The following is a 15,953-nucleotide window of genomic DNA, read 5'->3' on the forward strand; positions in this document are numbered from 1 at the left end:
TTGTGATACTTCTGAACCTCTTTGTCCTTCACCATTTTTTGATATATATATATATATAAATATATATATAAATGTTTTTTCTGAACCCACATTAGGTAAATCCCAGAAATCGTCAGTCTTGTTACTGAGAAACTTCTCAACATTCTTTGTCACAGTGTCGTACTTCCTGTGATGACCTTGAGGCAGCTTAATTGTGATACTTCTGAACCTCTTTGTCCTTCACCAGTATTTGACGGGGCAGTGTGCAGCAGCTGCAACAGATTGCCCGTTGCATGACTTTTTTTGACAATCAAATTTGACCAAAGAATAAAAGGCATTCCATATACAGTTCATACGATTGTTTGTCCCTTGAATGAATTCGTTACTCAAGTTTGTGATTTTCTTTATTTAAAAAATATGATTTTGTAGTTGATGACATTAGTGTGAGTGGCATGTCATTGTTGAAATAATATTGAAGCTAAAAACAATAATCCATTCATTCAGAGTCCTACTGAAATAAACAATATGGAGTAATACCTGTGTTCAGTATCCATCTTATCTGGTGACCGTCTGTAGAGGAAATCAGTTCAAGAAAAATGTACATTGTGTCCATGAAGGGCTCTACATGGCCTTTAATAAATTCTAATGTAAGTCATTATCTTCCTACAGATCTGTCGTGCCTCATAAAATGGATACTATACTGTACAAATTCATGCATATAATCTCTGTAACAATGATCCTACATACCATGTCAGCAGAAAGTACTTCACCTACCCATGATCACATAGCGGCTGTGTTGTGTCTCTTGTAGAGCGTGTGCATTAGTCTCCCTTGCAATGGTTCAGAGACACACACTGCACATGAGGACACCTTCTCAGGCATGCCGAGACCCACTGTGAGCCACGACAGTGAGCCTGAGGATGCTCGAGTTGAGGAGGAGTCATGTGATCAGGAAGAGGTTGTAGTTTTTGAGACCTTCTCGGTGCCCGCCGTAGAGGTGGAGATGGTGCAGCTGCCCGCCTCCCTCGGCCGCTGCCGTAAGGCTTTGGATGGGACCCGGGAGGAGGAAGAAGGATCGTGTCCAGAAGTGTCGGTGCGCTCTGGGAAGATAGTCGGATCTTCCCCAGCTTCCTGTTTCAGGAGCGATGGTCCCCAGGTCGTACGCTGCTTCCAGGTAGCCCCCCCCCCAGGGTGACGCTGAATCCGCCTCTGCTCGGCCTCTGAATGATTTCAAGGCTGGCACTCTTAATCACTCCTTTGCAGCACCGTAACAAATCACAACTTGTGAATCTCTTACCGGCTAAGTACCGGGTGAATTTTGCTCATCATTCAGAGGTGTTGCACAGTGGTGTGTTCTCAGCTATGGTGATGGGTTACAAATGTTCTGTTGTACACTTTGACTTTACTTTCATCATCTTTGCAAACCCAACGTATGGCTTTCCGTCTCCTTGTTTCTTTTCAAGTAGTTGGTGGCGGGAAGGAAAATAACACGATGATTCTGTTGCTTCCAAAAAAGTCGTAAGGACATTTGGTGAACTGGCTGTTGCCGTGAAAGTGACTTCACGCAGACGATGGCTTTAGGAAGAATGCAATGGTGTAAAACAAGTTGGTTGCTGTGAGGTGTGAGGTGTCTGGTTAAACAGCCACTCGTGGGGCTATGCTCCCATCCACAGCCCCCTCTGGTGCAGACCCAGACAGTCACCATCACAGCTGTCTCCGCCTCCTTACCCAGTGGCATCTCCACCACGGAGGTCCCTATCGTCCCGACCAAGACCTTCATCTATGAGTCGTCAAAGGTAGGGGCTCCAGCAGCTGCTCAGCCCAGATGTGTCTCGGCTGTAGACGGTCTGTTTACTTGGAGGAGTCTTGGGAGGAACCAGGCCGGCGCCTCCAGAATGAGAATATAGCAGCACTGCACCTTCCCTGGCTGAAGCTCACGGTCACATTATCTCAAAAGGATTACTCAGTCTCCCCGTTATTTTAAATTCTCAGGTGGCAGTTGATGGGACAGACGAGGACAAAGACAACACAACCGCGTCCAGCTCCAAGACCGTAACCTCAGAGAGCACCAGCGGCACCACAGTCACTACCACTCGCATCTCAAAGGTTAGCATTGGAATCCTGCTTTGTGCTGATTTTTTATTTTCATTTTATGTCGCCTCTTAATTCTACGTTTTCTTCCCACCACCAGGTAGTGAAAAGCGGATCTTCTGAGACCCGCGTGGAGAAGAGAATCGTCATAACCGCCGACTCTGACATCGACCAAGATAAGGTACAAAACACTGCCCGGTTGTGTCAAAAGTTGCCATTAAGTATCACCTAATGAAAATGAGGACAATTGTGACTTTACTAATTCATATTAAGTCTAATACAAGTGCGCTTAATGTCTGTCTTGCAGGAGAAAGACGGCGGAGCATCAGTATTGTAACTGAATCACCAGCTCCGTCTACGCACACATATCCAAACAACATGCCCTGAATCTGCACCTACTATTATGGATGATTCAGTAGATGCATCTTAGTAGATCCTCTTTGTTTGTTTATCAGTTGTAGGTAGAGGAGGGCTCCACAGTGCTCGAGTTTGATCAAATGCTTATCTCATCCAGGTGTCAACAAAGCTTAGTGAAAAATTATTGGTAAAAAAAAAAAAAACCCAGCATTTTCAGTTCTGTTTGCTTTTAAATGCTTTTATTTCCTTCGTGGTTTTTACATTAATTTTATAAACAATGCACTGTTTTCATTCTAGTTTACACACCATCAGCATTTATTCCCTTGGTGCTGCGGGGAACGTTAAGACTACATTCAAGGGAATTCTTTTTTTTTTTGTTGTTTACTTGTCTATTTAATTCAGGAAAGGCATTTTTTTTTTTTTTGAATGGCATTACATACCTTGCATAGAAAAGTGGACAAAGATTTGGACAGTTGCTTTGCTCAGTTCACTGCTCAGGTACAGAAACCTAAACATATTCTCTTTCCTAAACCAGCAGCCTACACATTGTTGTAAAGTCTAAATTAAAAAAATGGATCTATTTTGAAATAATTCTCTATTTTATAGAATTAATGCTTTTCTAGTATTTGTACAAATTTGAGGTTTTTAAGTTATTCATCCATCTGCTCATTAAATTGAAGGTTACCACTGTGCTGTTTACTGAATTCTGAGGTCTCTGCTCTGAGGCTCTGAATCATTCTTATTCGTTTCCTCTTGTAGTCCACCAAGTTTATCAAACCTTTCACAATGTCCACATGACAGGGGAGCGCATGCTTCAGTCCTATGTTTCGTTCAGTAGCATAGAACTCATAATTGCTTTGAATATATTTGGTTGGTAAGAAAAGCTCTGCAAGCTTTGGTCTGTTTAACTCAGGTTTTGATATTATTTGTAAGACTACAGACCTCCTTCTGATTGTACGAGGAATGTCCATATATATGTATATCCATCCCGACTTTAAATGTACATTCATGTTCAGCCAAGTGAGGTCAATAAATACAAAGCTCGTCTGTCACAATAACCACGCTTGTAAGGGGTGAAGGCAGCTGTCCCAGTATGTGTGGCGCGTCTCTCTCATAGGAGCACAAGTTGTCTTTTTTACATGTTCTACTATACAGTAATTTATTTGTAAAGTAGGAAGTGTCTTGTGTGATTTGATGTACTCTGATGTTTCGACACGCGCTGGTCTCCAGGCTTCCACTAGAGATGTCACAAGTATTGCATTAATTATCACCCGAGTTTGTAAAGCCTTTTTACCACATAGTCCAAGTAGATCGCTCTCTCACTGTTTCTTGTGCTTTTCCATAGAAGAGAAAATGCTTTAAATATATGAATTCCTTTTAGATAGCATGTTTGTTAGCAAACTTCTTTTTTTTTTTTTTTTACCCAAAAAGAAGCCATTGGTATTGTAGCTACATGAACAACAGAAACCTCGCCTGGAAGAAAATGTAGAATTTCACAAAAAGAAAATAGTTTTTAGACGATGGAAAATATTGTTGCTTCGTGACTTATCCCTGTCTTTTTATGGAAAAATAAAAAGTGCATTACTCTGCAGTCTGTGTGTGAAGCATACCATTCTGAACGTATGAAAGAGATCTTGGTAAGAAATAAATATTTAATGCCATTCACAGTTGATGTTGCTGCATGTCCAATCAACACCAAACTCTTGAGATGAAACTATTGTAATATACTATCATGTTACATTTGCCTAAACAATCGAGTACAAACAGTCTCTGAACTTTAAGGAAACTGAACAGCCGAATAATAAAATTTAAATCAAGCATAGTTCCATTTTCTTCCTCTAATTTGATATTCATTGTTTCTTGGAACGAGCACCTGATCAGTTACACTCATTGCTGTTTTCAAATAGAATCCTTAATCTTTACAGCATAAAATACTACATGAATATGATTTAATGTTAACTTTCAAAAGCATGGGTTGACCATATCACTGATAAGGCAAACCTGTCGAAAGCACACCGCAGGAGTTGAAGCCACGTTGAGGAGGAAACAACCCTAACATGTGCAAAGACGGATAGACATCAATTAAAGTTCAACATTATGAGGAGATTGACCCTTTGGAACCAGTTACATGTTTAATACAGAAACAATAACCTGCTCAACTGTACGGTGTTTCGATAAATGAGGAAATGTTTGAATCTGAAAGTGTCTAGGTGAGTTTGGGAAACTGTACAGGCATTCATTGGGATTATATAATCCATTCCTTCCAACAAGCAGACAGCGAGGTCTTTCAGTCCATCGTGTTGTTCTAGCGAATCGTCTTGACTGGGCTCTTGAAACTTGACGCAGCCTGAAGTTGGAGTTGATAAGCCATTGGGTGAATTTTGAAACCATATAGCCTGGAAGAAGAAAAAAGAAACACAATCACCTCCTGGACAAAAGGAAATGTCTTTTTACAAAGGCGGAGTATTGTATGACATCTTGCGATAACCGATATACCAGAACTGCGTTTCAGTACAGATACCTAAACAGGACACATGTGACCAGGTAATCAATGTCAACCTGTAGTACTTCTTCAATATTGAGCCCGACTAAGGTCGGAGGGAAACGTGTCTTCTATACGCCAACCACTTAAAGGAGCAGTGTGATGAATACACAGCAATGACTATTATATTCCATTTTTGCCAATAAAGCCCCAAAATCCTACACATTAAAACATACTAAGAAAAGCACGGCACTAATAAAAACAAATAACTCAAACACACCGTGGCACAAACTGGTTGGCTGGTCGCTTTGAACGATACTCTGGGTGCACCATGAACAGCATGTGGGGGAATCCGGTCCCAAAATAGGCTCCATCAGTGTGGTGGTGTCTGGAGGATTTGGGGGTGTAAACATCCATGCACTTTGGGCAGTAAAGCTTCACCATTGCTTCTCCGGGGATGTCTGACAGACCTACATCAGACAAGGGATGGTTGAGTACGTCTTCATAGCCACTGACAACGGTACAGCGTGAATTTGTCACCGACTTACCGATAGGAAGCATTGGTTGATTCTCGCAGTAGACTCTGGGGCAATAGCCAAAATCCCCTTGTTGATACTTTTCCAACTATGGAGAACAACAACTTTAGAAATCTCCATTGATTCATGCCATGAAGCATGTCAGAATGTGAAATCATGAAGTGATAGCCTACCATCTGTGCAATGCCTCTGTTTGTGAGGATGTAACGTGCATGTATGAGCCCGTAGAGCATCTCTGCTGCCTGCTCTATCAAGTCACTCTGATTGGGGTTATCTTCAAGCTCCTCATCTGTCAGATTAAACGTTATTAAAGGCAGTTAAAAAAGGGGACTCTACTTTATTTCCACATCACGTGGGAACCGCTACTTCCTTGATATTCTCACCTGGCTCCAGGTCCAGAATCATGTCCAAAGCCTGCCGATAGTGAGGCACCTGCTCATTCAAACCGGTCAGGTTGAACTTGTCCTGTATGTAGTCTTCATCCACCTGTAACACACCATTGGAGACAATGAATGGCTATCAATGGCGTTATTTACTGATGCAAGCAACATCCCATTGCTACAGCACATTAATAAGGAAGCGTTATGCAAGAGCTTAACAGGATTATTTAGATGCTGCCAATGATAACGCAAGGAGTTCAAATTAGAATTGGATTGTGTGAGTGCTAAGCTAATTAGACATGTTACGCATTGATGCCTACATGCCTAGTACTTCTTACTGTAACAGTTTTTTCTTTCATATTTGAGTGATAAGGTCCAATGTGAATTCAGTGGAACAGATTAGTAGCAAACAGCAGGGAAGTGGCTGTAATAGGGAAGTGTTGAACATCCTCTGACAAATATAAAATCATATCCCTCATCACAAAGCAAAAGCAACAACTTTAGAAATAAAAATACATGTATATTGTTTAGTCCATGTGGCTTGTGTAAAGAATACATGTTTCCAGCCAGATATGAAACTGTCACACTTAGATACATGTCTTAAGTACTTAAGACAGCATTACTATTTTTTTTAATATTTATATATATTTATATATATATATATAAAAATGTAGATGCTATCTGCAGGTGTTCAGGGCTATACAAATGTGAGACAGTACAAACCCAACTTCCAAGTACATTTATTTTTTCATTGCAACCATAAAAATACAGCTAAGATTAAACAGTGTTTTCTCTGGCTATATATACAGATTTTTGCTTCGTCAAATACATTTTTCAGACTTATTTTAAACCGTTTTGATATATACTTTTTAAATAAAATTGATTTATTTTCATTATTATAGCCGATTGTTGTAAATGACTGTAAAAGTAATACTTTGTAAAGGGTGTATTTTGTTTTTTGTTTCAAAACCAGCGAAATCTTTATTAAATCAAATGAATGACAAATAGGATGTATGCAGAGAACTGGTGCTCACGTGACTCCTTTACGTTCATTAGAACCTATTTACGGCAGCTGACCTGTCGTGACAACAATGGGTGTTCCCACTAAATGTGGCCAAATAAATTCCAGTTTAAAAACAATGTGTGGACCAACCTCACAGAAGAACTCATTCCCTCTGAGTCCACAGAACCAGGAGATCCAGGACACCTCCTCCGAGCTACTCATCCTCCTGACGAACCAAACCAGTCAATGGACCGATGTTAACGCTGTGGCTAGCGGCTAAACACATTCACTTCATATGAGATGTAACGTTTACGAACACAGATTAGATATTTTACAGCTTAGTTGCAACAAACCTGATCTGTTATCTCGCGGACTTTGAACGAGACATTTGATTTTATTGTATAATTTAAAGCAAACCGTGAGTTTGCGTCTCAGACCTGCTGCTAACGTTAGCTTGCTTGCTAGCGTCCCTTGGCTATAACACGTATAGTACGTAGAGTGTGGAATTTATTCTTGTAACAGCAATATGTAGTCAACGTTAGAGGTACTGTTTCCTGCATGTGTATAATTGTTTACAGAGAGTCACTTTTACTCACCTTTATTTCTATATTAGTTAACACATCAACTTGCAAGCTTAGCTAGTTTATCCTCGTTTAGCTCCCTGGATAACAAATACGTCTTCCGGTCGGTCAAAGTTTTCAAAATAAAGTTCCTCATGACGCATATTCCCATAAAATACTGCCGAGAGAGAAAATGTGGCTGATTTTGTTAAGAACATGAACAGAATACAAATTTATTTTCATTCACTTTAATGAATTTCCAACAAAACTACCATTGAATTTATGCTTTGAATCATGGCTTTCACCTTGTATAAAACGGTGCTATTCCTATATTGTACATATTATGGTATTTTGTCTGACACGATAATGGTCATGTAGAGTCCAGATATGAATCGGCCCTGTGTTCTATTTAATTAAGTAGCTAAAGCAATATCATATGGATTAAGCAGGCTTTGGTAGTCCACTATATCCAAAGCATTTCATGTAGATTCCATTTCTTCATAATGCACATTATACAGTATGGTTGGTGTTTTGTTTTTTCTATTGACATGGATTTTAAAGATTTGGGTTATATTTAAATCTGAAAAAAGTAATCCCTCCTGGGATGAAGAGCTCTTTCAAGGCAGATCAGAAAAGGTTTTGCGACGAGGTGGTGCAACATCTTTGTGCTCCTGCTCCTTTCCCATGCCTTCAAACATCAAGATCCTTAAATGAAGAAAATGACATGTCAGCTGCTATACAGGACATTACACGTATACAGTATAGAGAGTACTACTGTTGCATTAAACAATCATCTACTAGGTTCTTTATAAAAAAATGTAGCCAATATTATTAACAACTGTAATCATTTTTCAGGTTTTAATTGAGATTGAGAAACTACTTTTTTAAATTAAAAATAAAAATGTTATCGGCTATATTCACTATTGTATCAATAGAGGCTTCATAATTTTTTTTTTATAATTTGGAGACTTAATCTCCGCTAACTCTAATCCTCATGTGACCCATCTTTGGGTCTCCACCCATTCTCTGAATGTATTCACTTACAGTTTTAGAATTCCATTTCTTTTTCCCAGCATCATATTCAGGAAGTCACTGTAGCTGAGGGTGTCTTTCGATGGCCCTCCAGCGACCTCTGCCATCATCTTTTTCAGCTCTAAGTGAGTCTTGGCCAATCCGAGTTTTTCCAGCATTTGTTTTAACCCCATTAAATCTATAAAGTTGATCGTTCAAAGACAGAAAATAACTAAAAAAGTGCTTATCTATATAAAATCTGTGAATATGATCTGACTCACTACTGAAAGCAACAGTTGCAAATTGTAGCAAAAAATATTAAAGATTTGAAGACAAGTGCAATTATACCTAATTCTCCTTTGTCGTTGAGATCAAACTCCATGTATTTCTCTGTAATACAAACAAATGTAATCTCATTTCAAAATGTGTGACACTAAATAAAACAATTAACTGAGGAGCGATTGGTAGCCTTTTGATACTCACTTTTAAACATGTCAAGCTTTGAACTTAGGTCTTCCTCTTCTGCATACTTGGGGTCTGAGAGAAAAGCCTATAGGGCAGTGACACCAAACAATACAAATCAATCAGACATATTATTATTGGTATCACACAGGTCCCATGTGTTTGTGTCCAGCTCCTGTCTGTAGTAAAATAATTCCAAAAGTCAGTTATCTCTAACGGAACACGATGACTTTTTCTAAAGATAACAACTCACCTCATTGATCGAGTCCAGTCTTTCTTCCTGTTGAGACTTGAGAAGACCGTATGCTTTACCTCCTGTGAAATGATGTACAAGACAATATAAAGAACGTGAAATGACAAACAGAGTTAGCAGAAGGAAAGGCAAACTAACCTTGAGCATTGCTGTCCATTCTGTTGACAGTGCTGAGAGCCGAACACGGAAAGTGCGGAAAGCTATGATGGCGTTTCTCTAAATTGAGCGACAAGAGGAAGTGAAGAAACAAAGTTTTGGTTTGCGTTGGTGAGGTTCCTCTGTAGTATTTATGGCTGCAGCAAAGCAGAGGTGTGAATTCACAGTATAACACTCACACACAGCCTCAATTTGATCAGCACAATAAGCTGTGTAATTTATAAGCTCTAATACAGTCTATGTGGAAAAGTGTTACATCTCCACCAGTTTAAAAAAGAAGTCGACATTACAATTAAGGATGGAAGAGGGACGCAGCACTGTGTTGTGAACAGTGAGCAATGCACATTTATCTGCAGAAATAATCTGCTCACGAGGCATGTTTGAATAAAAAGTGATGCATTCACACCTATGCAGTTGCATGCATAGAGCAATGCATGTCTGCCAGTCACTGAGCAGCTCCACTGGAGTGGTTGCTGGTTGAATGCCTTGTTCAAGGGCACCTCAGTAAAGATAATTCGGGAGGAGCAAGTGCTGCTCTTTAACATATCCAACTCAAATTTAAACGTGACCTCAATATATTACTTGACAACAACATGTGCTCTTATGTTCCGTTTGTCAATTTGATGTAGTGTCTTGTTCTTGCCACATGGGGGCTCTATTGACCACACATTTAGGTACAACGGAACAAAAAACAACATTTGGCTGTGCAGGTAGTGTCATGTGTGACTTAGAGAACTGAGAATAGGTGGAGACCAAAAAAACAAGTCTTGAAGAGAATACAATTGTGTCACTCCAGTTGGCTGCATTACTTAGAAAATGGCACATTTGTATCTACAAGGTCTCCAACTATTAGTTCTGTTAATAGTCAAATCAGAATGCAGAGGTGAGTAGGTCACTGAATTATTACCACATTCGGAATGTATTTTATTGTTTATAGTCAGTTTAACAAAGAAGTATTTGCTTTATACCAACTCTGACTGTTGTTGAACTTAAAAGGTGACATACTTATTTAATAACGGATGTAATATATTTTAATAATCTGCTATTTATTGTAAAATCTTGAATTATCTGGCTTATAGCTATGTAATCTAAAACCCTTTAAACAACGTACTCTGGGTGTTATTCTGAAAGGGATTCTAATCTTGATCTCTTATCATTTTAAAGACATCCTACCAAAGACTGTGTTTGCTTCTAAAGAAGAAGATATAGTTCTCCCCTGCTTTGAGAACTATAGAACAACGAGCTGCTACAGAGTCAAGTTGATTAAGTATGCCACAGATGCCAGTCAGATGAAGGTGATCCTTGCCAGGCCTAAAATACCCAAACTCAAGGATGCTGAACGTGTGAAATGGGATGCTGATAGAAATGTGTCCCTTTTTCTGACAAAAACACAACTATCTGATGAGGGACTGTATGGATGTGAAATCTGGCAAGGCTGGGACTGTATTCATGTCAAAAACATTTCTATAAAAGTGAGAGGTAAGATCACACATTATATTCTCCTAATTTTCACTCTTTTTCAAATAAATCCCACTCCTGTATGACAGAGATCTCACCTTTTTCAGACTGCAAAACCCTTCAAGCAGTGAAAGCATCTCCCGGCTCTCCCGTTAACCTGAACTGCCCAGTGAACGTAACATCAGGACAACAAGGACCGCAAAATATCTCCTGGGCAATGCTGAAAGGAGGTAACCCTAAATCTCTTGACTCTGAGAGGGTTGAAATGAATGGGATGTCATTAGCTATCCAGTCTGTGCATGACAGTGACAGTGGTTGGTATACCTGTAAGCACGTGCTTGGACAAACTCAGCGCTGCTTTGAAATTTACCTGCGTGTCCGAGGTAAGATTTTAAACTATCTTGTATCATCACTGACAACTAAAGACAATATGCATAACTCCTAATAATGTACCTTTTCTATTTCCTTTGTAAAGTGGAAAATGTCACTGTGGCCACAGTTCCAGGTATTGCAGCAAAAACTATAATATTATACAACTTAATCCAACTGTGTCAGTATTCTCCTGTTAAATCTGATGTTGTAAATGCTTAGCTTTGCTTCCTGTCTTGCCCAGGATTAACAACCAGTGAGATTATTCTGGAAACCAAGATGGAGGGGAGCAGCAGAGCATTTATTGCTGTTCTTGTGGCGTCAGTCATTGTTGGGATTGCCATAATGGCTGCACTGATAGGACTATTCATTTACCGCAGGCGGAACACCCGGAGAGTTACACAGCAAACCCAGAGGCACACACCAGGTTTGATCTTCATTAATCTTGATGAGCAATGCAGTGTCGTGGCATATTAGAATAACTTTGTGTGCTCGTGTTGTTAAGGTACTCTTTCGGATGTTTATGAGATTGTGGATCTGACACCTTCAGAGGGTGAGCACCATGTTACTCTCTCACTACCTGTTTTAGTCCAGCTCCTGTGACCTTTCTGTACCATTTCATTGATAACTTTTCAACTTCATCTCACAGATCATACAAACAACTGTCTCTACCAACAATCCCTGGATGAAGGCCTGTGTACTTGTAAGTAGTACTGCTATTATCAAATCCCAACTACTATTATCAAGTCATACTTCAATTTACATCATGTCAAAATAGCCAAATAACAAATTCCTCTCCATCATTGCAGTCCGGTATCAGTAACATCAGTCTGCTGAAGACAAAGAAGAAGATTTTCCTCGTGAAATCAAAGTCCTTAGTGTCTAATCTTGTAAAACATGTAACATTAACTCACCTGCAATGTGTTTATCTTAAAAGAGTAACTGAGATTTAGATGGATCAACATAGAGAATGCTAACCTGTTTTTAGACTGCTGAAAAGAGTCTTCCTTATTGCCATGTTTCTTCATCAACATCTAATCAACAGTATTATTTTTTTAAAATGGAGACGTGTTTACAATGTAATCTTTCTATTTCTTTCCAATGTGAATAAATATCTTTAGGACGATGAATGATCACGAGTAAGGAGTCATAAACACTGATAACCATTTAAAAAAAGGCCTTTTTAGTGTATAGATGGTTGAAATCAAAGTTAAAAGACGCTTTTATTTAGTTCACAGCCTGTAATAAATCATAGAAACTGTCAGTGGTGGCGACAGCTCCTCTTTTGGGTTGTCTTTGCCGTTGTAATTCCTCTTGATTTGCATCCTGGATGACCTCGTAAACATGAGTCTGTGAAGAGGAATACTGGAGTTATTACATTGGGAAATATATGCTCGACAAAAGCTATGAAAAATTATTTTCAGCACAATTATGTTTTGCCTCTTACCATTCCAATACTTGACTGTTCATTTCCTGCAAACAGAGAGGAAAGAAAACATCAGCCTTTCGTGCATTATTTCATTCTCATTGAGGCTCCCAGATTATTCTCATAGTTGTACAGTAGGTTGTATGGTTCCTAAACCACATTCACTACCTGCATCCTTGTGCTGCTTCCTCTTAGTGTACATGTAGGATCCTCCAGCGGTTATACATATCAGGAGAGCTAGTGGAAGGGCTACCCACGCAGGTGTTTGCAGAGCTGCTGACATTAAATAGTAATAATTTCCTCTCTGTTTACTCAGAAACATTAAACATTTTGGTTTTATTTAGGAGAAAAGGCAACACTAGCATTATGCATACTTACGGTGAACAGTGTGCCACTTCTTTGATGCCATCACATCACTCTCTCTATGCACAAAGCAAATGAATTCATCTGATGTCGTTGACAAAACTGGGAGAAACAGCCTGTTTATCAGAGAGTTATTGACATTCATTAAGCGGCTCTGCCAGGTATTTTGGCTACCTCTGGACCAAGTCAAATTGATGTCTTTTCCACATTCTTTAGTGCAGGTAAGCACACAAGTCAAAGTGAGATTATCTCCACCTGGCCCACGCTCTGAGGTAACTTTAAAGAAAAACGTGAGAGGAAATGTTTTATAATAGCAGTGACACAAAGTAGATATAGGACAATTCATGCTCCGCTCTGGCATTTAAAGTGTTAACACTCACCATCGAGGGTGTGCAGCCTGATTTTGTTAAGCACCTTTTGCTGATCAGTGGAGTCTGAACATTGGTAGTCCCCAGCATGCAGAGCACTCACTTTGCTAATGACCAGCGATGAATCTTCATTGACATGAAATTTCTCTGTTTGGCCTTTTTGGGGTGACATATCATCTGTCAGTGTCCTTTCACCCACAGACCACTTCCCTCTGACACTCACACCAAGAGAGGAAGTGTCGCTACAAGAGAGTGACACTGACTCACCCACTGCTGCAAACACTTCCTCTATGCCATCTGAGCGAAAGAGGGCACTGGTTACAGTTTGGACACGTTAAACCATATAGTTCATTTGGAGTGCGCTGAAGTGAAGTTTAGTACCTTTTATTGTTGTCGTGTAACTGATGGTAGCTTTCACTGTGTCATTCTGAGTCAGCTGGCATTTCCATTTTCTGTGATGATCCGTCAGCTTTTTAGTGATGATCAGTTTAGAGAAGCATTCAGAGGGATTGTCAAAGTTAAATCTTTTCCCATTTAAAGGTGTATTGTCTCCTGTCCTCCACGTGATATGTATCCCTTTGTTGTTACAAGGGGCGAGTCCTTTATACATGTTGAGGAAGCAGTGAAGCTCTATTGTGCCTACCGCAGGAGTGGAGCGCTCAGTAACTGTTGAATGAGAAGAAGAAATGTCACGTGACACTGTGATATTGACTTTACATTGTTCAAGGATGGTTGGAGTCATTTACCTTCAAGAATCTGAAGTGAAACGCTTGAATTGAGCGTGCCACTGTCACAAGAGTAAAGTCGTGCATCATTGAGCTCCAGGTGATTAATCTTCAGAGAGCAGTCCTTTAGCAGGCCAAGCCTGAGGGCGTTCGGACTCGGAGCTGTCACCTTTCCAGCCTTCACCACCTCAGCGATCGACTGAAACTCTTCAGCCATGTTCCAGTTGACAGAGGAGCAGGATTCAATAGAGGGTATGCCACATGGCAAAGTAATATCCTCTCCTAGTAAGGCAAACATCCCCAAATGATCTGTTGGAGAAGAGAATTTAATCTTAGACATTTAATTTTCCAAGTCATGAGCTCGTTCTGTCAAATTAGAAGTTGGTGACCCTCCATCATGAACTGAACATGTGTACTGTTTTCAGTAAAAGAAAAAAAGAAAAGGAAAATAGGTTGCAGCTACCTGCACCATCCTGCGAGCACTCTACCTGTCCCAAATCAAACACTCTGCATGCTCGGTGTGGCTAATATGCAAACATGCTAACATTTAGACGGTGGATACTCAGTCACGCAGTGACTTGAACTCTGCGTTCACTAATGACCTTCTTCGTTCGGTAGGACCAGAGAGACCGAGTCGACTGGTTATGGTGGGACAAAGAAGCTGGAATGGGCGGACTGGTTATATTTATGCTCTGAGGATGAACGAGTTGAGTAGTTGTCCCTGGCTGGAGCAGATTTAGGAGGACTTTGTGGTGCACAAGACTTGCGTTCAGACAGGTGAGTACAAAAACAAACACATTGACTGTTGTAATTCAAATCTATTCAGTTCAATATGCTTTGTTGTCATGTGTGTAGCAAAGACAATATGCCAATTGAAAAGAAAAACGAAAAGATACGATTAATAAAATCAACTCTCTACAGAGGAGAGCTCCAACGTCGCTAGGCAAAGTAACGTTCTATCATGCACCTCCCCCTCTTTCCCCTTTTAAAGTGTTGCACAGTGATGTTTACTGAGAGTATAGGCCTGCATTTTAACAGACCTACTTTTTACTTTTATCTAACTTTAAGTACATTTTTACCAAAGTAATAGTACTCTTATTTGAGTATACTATTCTAGTATTCTTTCCAACGTCATTCAGAACCACATCGGACATTCGTGCATTATTTAAAAATTTTAGTTAAAGTTTATCTTGAATTAGTTTTTTGTTTTATTCATTGTTGTAAACATTTCGTTTGATTAATTTTGAAGTTGGAAATTTGAATCTGTTACATGTAGGTGTACCTCAACATTTTGTAAATAAAGTCAGTGATCTTAGTGTTAAGTCAAAATATCCCCAAAATACAACAGATTAACAAGATAACTTTTTTTTATATAATTACCAAATAACTGAAGTCCAGCTGCTGCTTGTGTGAGAGATATAAGACAGAGTCGTAACAATATAAAGGAAACCATTCTTCTCTCAGATGTCTTCTCGCAGATTTCTTGCTTATTGCTAAATCCTCTGATGGCAAAGGTTTTCTAAAATCACATGCTCAGGAAATTACTCATCTGTAGTTTAAGACCAGCCCAGGAGAGGCCTATGTTCATTTTTTCACATTAACCCTTTAACTTGTAGCGTGTAGTTATGGATTCAGACCTCAACCTGAACAGCCATATCAAGACAATTACAAAATCAGCCTACTATCCCCTGAAGAATGTATCAAGGATTAGAGGACTTATGTCTCAACAGGATTTGGAAAAACCTGTCCATGCATTTATCTTCAGCAGACTGGACTACTGTAACGGTGTGTTTACAGGTCTCTGTAAAAGGTCAATCAGAACGCTGCAGCTCGAGTCCTCACTAAGACCAGGAGGGTGGATCACATCACTCCAGTTCTGAGGTCTTTGCACTGGCTTCCTGTCCAACAAAGAATTGACTTTTAAATCCTGCTGTTGGTTTATAAAGCACTGAATGGTTTAGGGCCAAAATACAT

At 39.6% G+C, this 15,953-nt stretch overlaps 5 protein-coding genes across 17 annotated transcripts in view; 2 read left to right on the forward strand and 3 right to left on the reverse strand.

Moving 5' to 3' along the window:
* The window catches only part of LOC116386431 (uncharacterized), a 20,506-nt gene extending 16,261 nt beyond the window's left edge, over nucleotides 1-4,245 (forward strand). For 7 of the 9 annotated variants that reach the window (XM_031852618.1, XM_031852620.1, XM_031852615.1 and 4 more), the window contains 5 exons: nucleotides 791-1,153; nucleotides 1,653-1,775; nucleotides 1,972-2,085; nucleotides 2,171-2,251; nucleotides 2,378-4,245. In XM_031852618.1, the coding sequence (XP_031708478.1) occupies nucleotides 791-1,153; nucleotides 1,653-1,775; nucleotides 1,972-2,085; nucleotides 2,171-2,251; nucleotides 2,378-2,407 (711 nt within the window). In that variant the 3' untranslated portion in view covers nucleotides 2,408-4,245. The remainder of the gene's footprint in view (nucleotides 1-790; nucleotides 1,154-1,652; nucleotides 1,776-1,971; nucleotides 2,086-2,170; nucleotides 2,252-2,377) is intronic. The other 2 variants (XM_031852621.1, XM_031852622.1) reach the window with 2 other exon arrangements.
* On the reverse strand, nucleotides 4,060-7,517 carry LOC116386432 (casein kinase II subunit beta-like). 2 transcript variants are annotated; one of them, XM_031852625.1, is made up of 7 exons: nucleotides 7,425-7,517; nucleotides 6,979-7,054; nucleotides 5,829-5,931; nucleotides 5,619-5,734; nucleotides 5,458-5,533; nucleotides 5,190-5,379; nucleotides 4,060-4,823 (listed from the first exon to the last, which is right to left on the reverse strand). In XM_031852625.1, exons 2-7 carry the CDS (start codon nucleotides 7,048-7,050, stop codon nucleotides 4,733-4,735), a joined length of 648 nt encoding a protein of 215 aa, XP_031708485.1. In that variant the 5' UTR covers nucleotides 7,051-7,054; nucleotides 7,425-7,517; the 3' UTR covers nucleotides 4,060-4,732. The 2 variants fall into 2 exon arrangements, with proteins under 2 accessions (XP_031708485.1, XP_031708486.1); XM_031852626.1 differs by having other exon boundaries at nucleotides 6,979-7,517.
* Nucleotides 7,518-7,620: 103 nt separating this feature from the next.
* LOC116386433 (allograft inflammatory factor 1-like) lies at nucleotides 7,621-9,334 on the reverse strand. The gene is made up of 6 exons (XM_031852627.1): nucleotides 9,253-9,334; nucleotides 9,115-9,176; nucleotides 8,883-8,949; nucleotides 8,748-8,789; nucleotides 8,433-8,598; nucleotides 7,621-8,093 (listed from the first exon to the last, which is right to left on the reverse strand). The coding sequence occupies exons 1-6, from the start codon at nucleotides 9,269-9,271 to the stop codon at nucleotides 8,006-8,008; spliced, it is 444 nt and encodes a 147-aa protein (XP_031708487.1). The 5' UTR covers nucleotides 9,272-9,334; the 3' UTR covers nucleotides 7,621-8,005.
* A 721-nt stretch (nucleotides 9,335-10,055) lies between these two features.
* On the forward strand, nucleotides 10,056-13,937 carry LOC116386358 (uncharacterized). 2 transcript variants are annotated; one of them, XM_031852483.1, is made up of 8 exons: nucleotides 10,056-10,153; nucleotides 10,435-10,749; nucleotides 10,836-11,111; nucleotides 11,204-11,233; nucleotides 11,342-11,524; nucleotides 11,603-11,650; nucleotides 11,747-11,800; nucleotides 11,907-13,937. In XM_031852483.1, the coding sequence occupies exons 1-8, from the start codon at nucleotides 10,087-10,089 to the stop codon at nucleotides 11,918-11,920; spliced, it is 987 nt and encodes a 328-aa protein (XP_031708343.1). In that variant the 5' UTR covers nucleotides 10,056-10,086; the 3' UTR covers nucleotides 11,921-13,937. The 2 variants fall into 2 exon arrangements, with proteins under 2 accessions (XP_031708343.1, XP_031708344.1); XM_031852484.1 differs by having other exon boundaries at nucleotides 10,836-10,958.
* On the reverse strand, nucleotides 10,942-15,476 carry LOC116386357 (uncharacterized). 3 transcript variants are annotated; one of them, XM_031852480.1, is made up of 8 exons: nucleotides 15,360-15,476; nucleotides 14,001-14,288; nucleotides 13,636-13,920; nucleotides 13,267-13,551; nucleotides 12,902-13,162; nucleotides 12,692-12,796; nucleotides 12,545-12,570; nucleotides 10,942-12,462 (listed from the first exon to the last, which is right to left on the reverse strand). In XM_031852480.1, the coding sequence occupies exons 1-8, from the start codon at nucleotides 15,430-15,432 to the stop codon at nucleotides 12,325-12,327; spliced, it is 1,461 nt and encodes a 486-aa protein (XP_031708340.1). In that variant the 5' UTR covers nucleotides 15,433-15,476; the 3' UTR covers nucleotides 10,942-12,324. The 3 variants fall into 3 exon arrangements, with proteins under 3 accessions (XP_031708340.1, XP_031708342.1, XP_031708339.1); XM_031852482.1 differs by having other exon boundaries at nucleotides 10,942-12,447; nucleotides 12,692-12,799; XM_031852479.1 differs by having other exon boundaries at nucleotides 12,692-12,799.
* Between the last annotated feature and the right edge of the window lie 477 nt (nucleotides 15,477-15,953).

The sequence above is a fragment of the Anarrhichthys ocellatus genome, unplaced genomic scaffold, assembly GCF_004355925.1.
Source record: "Anarrhichthys ocellatus isolate YVR2014 unplaced genomic scaffold, GSC_Weel_1.0 scaffold13, whole genome shotgun sequence".
NCBI classification, from domain to species: Eukaryota; Metazoa; Chordata; class Actinopteri; order Perciformes; family Anarhichadidae; genus Anarrhichthys; species Anarrhichthys ocellatus.